Genomic DNA, 6,056 nt, shown 5'->3' on the forward strand with positions numbered 1-6,056 from the left:
ACATAGTGAACTAAACAAGCATTTCAATCACTACACCAACACCTCAATGGTTAACTTTAATTGGTAATTAAAATTAAAGGTCTTTATAAATCACAACACTTCTAACTTTTTAATTCACAACCAACTATTGAATAAACTAACCATACTAAACTAAATAGTCTATTATAATTTTATATACTTGGACAACTTTTGGATCTAATATCAGCTTGTTTTGGCCTAGTCTCATTGTTAGAGTTACAAAAAGGATTTTCTTAAATTTTAAATATGCCCACTTGTTATCACAACGTAATTTTTATTTAATTATTTGAGACTTTGAGTAATTGATTAATCTGAAAATGGAACTTTCCATAATGTCATTATTTCCATAATTTTTTGTAAAATAATCTTTCCGACATGTAAAAAATGCACAGTAGAACAATGAACATATTCAATATAGTACCAAGTACCTGGTATATTTAGTAAAATAGTTTAAATAAACTCTTAAACCAGATGATTTTGATGAAAAATAAAATAAAAATAAACAGCACTTTTATATATATAAAAGTAACATTTAAAAAATTTTATTTTTGCCAAATGCCCCAAATAAATAATGCTGACATGACATTAGAAGCAAAATGTCGAAATTTATTTATTCATTTCATTCTCTTGCAATGCTGAGAGATCTTGTTTCTGTGCCAAACTTTTCATACCCTTTGATAATAGATCAACACAGAACAAGTAGATGCTGATATCTATCATTTTAATACATTGTAACCTAGTATTTTCCCAGAAGAAACTATATTTCTCTTCAGAAAAGAGGAGAAGGGAACCAATTTTGAGTTCCGTTTCTAAGCTATCAAAATCTGGTTAACCGGATGTTAGGGTGAGTCAAGGCTTTGGGGATCCAACGAAGATCAAAAAACACAAATCTTTCTCCCCCAAAAAACAGAATCCCTCTAGACCAAACTAAAGTACAACAGGATTGAAATGGTTGGGGAAAACATTCTAGCAAAATGCCTTAGCCTACTTACTATCTTGATAAGGTGTTAAAAATATTGTAAGATTTAGTTTGGATTAGATCTCCATTATGCAGAAATGCTTGGTAGGTCTTCAGAGTTTTCTTTGGGTTCAACAGGTGGGGGAACCGGCTTTGGAGCAGGCAGCGGCTTAGGCGGCCTATTCGGACGTGCTTTATCAACTTCTTCTGATGGAACCTCAAACTACAACCAAGAAAAATATCTTTTTATGTGTTTGCAAATTGGATATTTGATCAACAAGGGCAATGTAAATGTAATTGAACAATAGTGATCTCAAGGCAAATTTTACAAGATAATGGAGAAGCAGCAGTGTCTTCAAATGAGCTTCCCAGGGATGGACCTAGCTCATTGGCAGGGGGTTTCAGCAAGCCCTACTCTATTTTTTTTTATTTATTCTAAATTTTTTATAATACAGTCAAATTTTCTTAATATTTAAAAAAAAAAACAATTTGAAAAAACAAAAACTACTAAATTCAGAAGCTGGCTCCGTCTCTGATTGTGTCCATATAAGATAAGGATCATACTACAGTCAGAATCTTATGACCCAATGCAATGGAAACAAAGGCAGCTACTTTCCTAACTAAACTAAAGAATTTGATTCAAAATATCATTGTGAGCACACATTTCCAACAATATCTTAATGCAGAAGAAGCTAAATAGAGTTAATAACATGAATCTATACACAAAGATTTATGAGAATGATCTAACCTTGTAACCACATCCGGATACACAAGCGGAGAAACATAGCTGTACAAAGAGATGGTCAACAATCATTAGGTTGTTCAAACATTTATGATCAAAGCTAGAAAATGGGAGCAAGCACATCACACTGTAACCTTAATTGTTGCTTCTTATTATTGTATTGCACAAACAATATCTTATTATTCAATGTTAAAATGGTAAAGCATAATTATAACATCAAAAAATTCAAAACTAGGCATGTTTTGTGATGGATGATATTATTAAAACTAGCCCTATACCCTAAAAATCAACTTTTGCACTAGCTTTTACTTTGAAAATCTAGACCTTCATTGATTTTGATAGGAAAAAAGAAAAGGGGTCTTTTGAGAATGTTCTATTAGAAAATGTACACAGCTTGTCTAGAATGACAAACTCCTACACAAAATGCTTGCCATTTAGAAGTGGACTTAAGTTCAAGGGACCCAAGAAAGGATATGGCCATGGAAATATTTAAGAAAGTTTAATTGTGCCTACAATGAATAAATATAAAGCAAGCTCTAAGAAACATTCTGCATGATGCCTCCCTGAACCCTAGAACTCCTAAGGAAATAGATAAGACACCTCGGAGTAGCTATCAGCTCCAGGAGAGCGGTCAATGTAAGCGCTCCATTGCTGGTCCTTTAAGACAGGATCCTTATAGCATATCTCAGTGCATTCATCCAAACCTGCATATCAAAGACTTAAAAATCAAGGAAATCTAATCATCCACTAAATAGTTAAGTACATAATTCCTAGTCCCAAGCCCTTTTGTATTGATAGGTATTTACTCTAGCATTGGTGCAATAACTCTTTGAAAATGATGATTTGCCTCCATATCAATTCATGACAAGGGCGAATTCAAGCTTTGTAGTAAAAGATTCTCTCTTTTCTCCAGGGGAAAGAACTGGGGTTCAACCCCACATCAAATCCAGAATATGTTTGTATAAGAACCATAACCTTGCAATAAAACAAAATGAGCTAGAGCTTTATAAAACTAAGAGAGGCTTCATTCCCATAATATTTCCACTGAATTGCTCACAATAAACCCGCCTCATAGTTAACCAATCATAGAAAATGAGAATTACCCAAATTCCAATTGAAAAAAACATTCACAAAAAAGAAAAAAATCAATAAAGCTGAGCATTGTTAAGAAAGCTATAAAAGGAAAACATAAGTCCTCAAATCGATATCGGCAATGGGGCTTTGTAAAACTATGACAGATGGCATTCCCATAACATTTCTACAAAGTTATATTGTTCTAAACCAAAATTTTACCATAGAAATTGCTCATGTATCTAACATCTTATACCAAATGATGGGGAAAAAGAACTCGTCCATAAACTACAAAAGAAAATATAAGATAGCTACAATGAAAAATCTACTTACATTCTTGGAAACAATCTCCGTCAGCATCACACCCTTTTTTGCAAAAGACTCGCCCTATCATAAGCCATTCAGTCTTACAAAATCATAATTACCAAAAAAAATTATTAATAATAATAATCATAAAAGAAGGAAAATTGCTTAAAATTAACTATCATGTATCCAAATTGCCAAAATCTAATCACAATCCAATTATGCATCATATCCAAGAGAGATAGCTCAAACTGTCAGCATATGATTTGTTCCCACAAGAACTGAGGTTCGAGCCCCTCTTAGTACCAACATATTAATTGTTATACTTTTCTGGTCCCCAGTATCATAAAGTATTTATGTATCATATTTAACAAACATTAACCCAAAAAAATAAAAATTGGGCAAACTATATGAACCAAAATATTAATCTTTTAGCTCATATATCATAAAATCTTTCAGTTATTTTCTACTAACTCAAAAATCATAAGTTAACAATAGTTAAATTAAGCATTTTTATAACGTTCTAGCTGAATTTCCTGAACACCCATAAGAATTTATTAGCTTATATTACCATTTTGAATAAAACTGAAACTAGTTGCAAAGCTCAAAATTATGCTCATTTCATACTCCAGTAGCAGCACCAAGTAAAAAAGAAACAAACCCAGTTCTAATATAATGAAAATTGAAAAAAGACAATACATAAATATACTTGAAGAGACAAAATTTAAAGAATAGTGGAAGAGAAAATCAGTATAAACTTTGAAAATGGAGAGTTTGAAGAAGATTGTTACGTACATGGAATCTTAGTTAGGGCTGCGTATTTCTGAGTGCATTGGTTACCGCACGGAGACGACCATTGCTGCGGTAACATTCCTCTCTCTCGGCTCTCTCTCTCCTCTTTCTCTCTCTTGATTGTTTGTATGAAGCAGCGAACACTGAACAGGAAAGCCGAGAAGAAGATGGACCAGATGGCCCAATGACCTTTCAGTCATTTGGTTGGTAAATCTACAAAAATGCAATAAAAGTTTAAAAAAATATAAAAAATATGGTATATTACAAAAAATACGGAATTTTTAGATAAAAACATGAAATGAAAAAAGTGTAAATACAGAGTGGTAAAATCGTAAATAAAAGCTGTAAAATATAATTTTTTGTGATCAACATTTACAAACTAGTAAATATCTGTTACAAACTTGTAAATATCTGTTACATATTTGTATATAATATTTACAAAATCAATTATAGAATTGTAGATTTTTTTTAGATAAAACTTACAAACAAATTCGTAACTAAATTTTTTATTTTTGTAACAATAGTTTACAAATCTAGTTTTACAACTAAGAAATATATTTTTGTAACTAACATTTACGAAAATATTTTATAGTTAAGAAATCATAAATTAAATATACATAAAAATATTATACTTTTTCATATTGTTACAATATTATACCAAAAAATTACATGAACCATCATATTTATGTTGTACAACTTAAAAATATAAATTTAAGATATTCATTATTTATAAAACACTTTATTGAATATATATATACATATATTTATATGAAAAATGCAGTTACAGAGTGGTGAAATGCAATAATTTTTTAAAACAAGTTTTACTTTTTTGTAACAACAATTTACCAAACTAATTTCACAACCAAAAAATTTATTTTTGTAACTCACATTTATATAAATATTTATAAATTTATTTTAACATGATTATTACAAAAATTTACAAAACTAATTTTTTAACTTTAAATATATTTTTGTAACAAAACTTGAAACTTTAACTGTATATTGTAACATATAGTTATTAATATTAATTTTAATTAACTGCATATTGTAACTTGTATAAATATTTTTTTTTTGAGTAATTGTATAAATATTAAATTTAATATTAATAAATATATTTATTTTAAATAAAAATAAATTAATCTACTTTATTAATTTCCAAGGACAATATTAGAAAGGATTTATCTGGAGTCTGTCTTTCTGTTTATTTTAATGAACCTCTCTCTTCATTACAGAAGTGTTTTGAAGATCTGGAGTACTAAAAACTGTCCATGGTACTCCATGAAGCCTAGAAGAAGTACGGTCAATAAGTTACACTACCGTATTTTTGTAATTTGTTGAACATACTGTATAAAACGATTTTTTTTTTAAATTACAATGGGAGATGTAATTAATCCCATTTGGTTTGGGTCGTTCGTGGCATGGGCCCAATATTTCATGGGCTTTGGACTTGGTTTTGCAAGAATCCTCATTTAGAGTCTCTAATTTTTTTGAAATTGCAAGCAAATATTTAACCTAAGTTTGATTCTAAGCTAACCACTTATATGATGAAACACAAGAAAGTCGTCCATTGAAGTTATTTTGGTGTCTAAGATTTATTATATTTAGCAAAATCAAAGACATAAGAAAAATGAAGTTTACAAAAATACTTAAGATTTTAAAAAAAATATATACTAAAAATACGGAATTTGGAAAAACAAATTACAAAAATATGGAGGGGCATAATCGTAAATATAATTTTTTTTTTGTAAATAAAATTTACAAATTTGAAATAATATAATTTTTTTGTAACCAAAATTTACAAGTTTGTAACCACATGTTACAATTTTGTAAATAACATTTACAGACTAAATAGAAAATTGTAACAAGTAGTAATATAACTGTTACAAACTATTATCCGTATTTTTGTAATTTTTATAATTTTTTTTTTTAAATTTATATTGTTATGTGTAATTTTTCCTATCAATATACGAATCACCCTTGTCTAAGATGGGTCTAGCCCAAACTTAGGGTCACCAAATTTGCAAAAGAAATTTAAAAGAAAAAAAAAACTAAAATAATCATTAAAGATATATTTTCATAAAATTTATAAAATTACGGGGACAAGAATGATGGATTTTTTAAAGTTAGTTTTTAAAATTTGAGCTTTTAAAATATTAAAATATAATTTGCCAC

At 29.0% G+C, this 6,056-nt stretch overlaps 1 protein-coding gene across 2 annotated transcripts; it reads right to left on the minus strand.

Annotated features, from left to right (window-relative positions):
• Window positions 1-603: 603 nt before the first annotated feature.
• On the minus strand, window positions 604-4,062 carry LOC133802406 (uncharacterized). Of its 2 annotated transcripts, none has more exons than XM_062240701.1 (5): window positions 3,888-4,062; window positions 3,123-3,176; window positions 2,319-2,422; window positions 1,725-1,763; window positions 604-1,199 (listed from the first exon to the last, which is right to left on the minus strand). In XM_062240701.1, the coding sequence occupies exons 1-5, from the start codon at window positions 3,961-3,963 to the stop codon at window positions 1,065-1,067; spliced, it is 408 nt and encodes a 135-aa protein (XP_062096685.1). In that variant the 5' UTR covers window positions 3,964-4,062; the 3' UTR covers window positions 604-1,064. The 2 variants fall into 2 exon arrangements, with proteins under 2 accessions (XP_062096685.1, XP_062096686.1); XM_062240702.1 differs by having other exon boundaries at window positions 3,123-3,195; window positions 3,888-4,026.
• Window positions 4,063-6,056: the final 1,994 nt, after the last annotated feature.

Source organism: Humulus lupulus, chromosome 9, assembly GCF_963169125.1.
Source record: "Humulus lupulus chromosome 9, drHumLupu1.1, whole genome shotgun sequence".
NCBI lineage: Eukaryota > Viridiplantae > Streptophyta > Magnoliopsida > Rosales > Cannabaceae > Humulus > Humulus lupulus.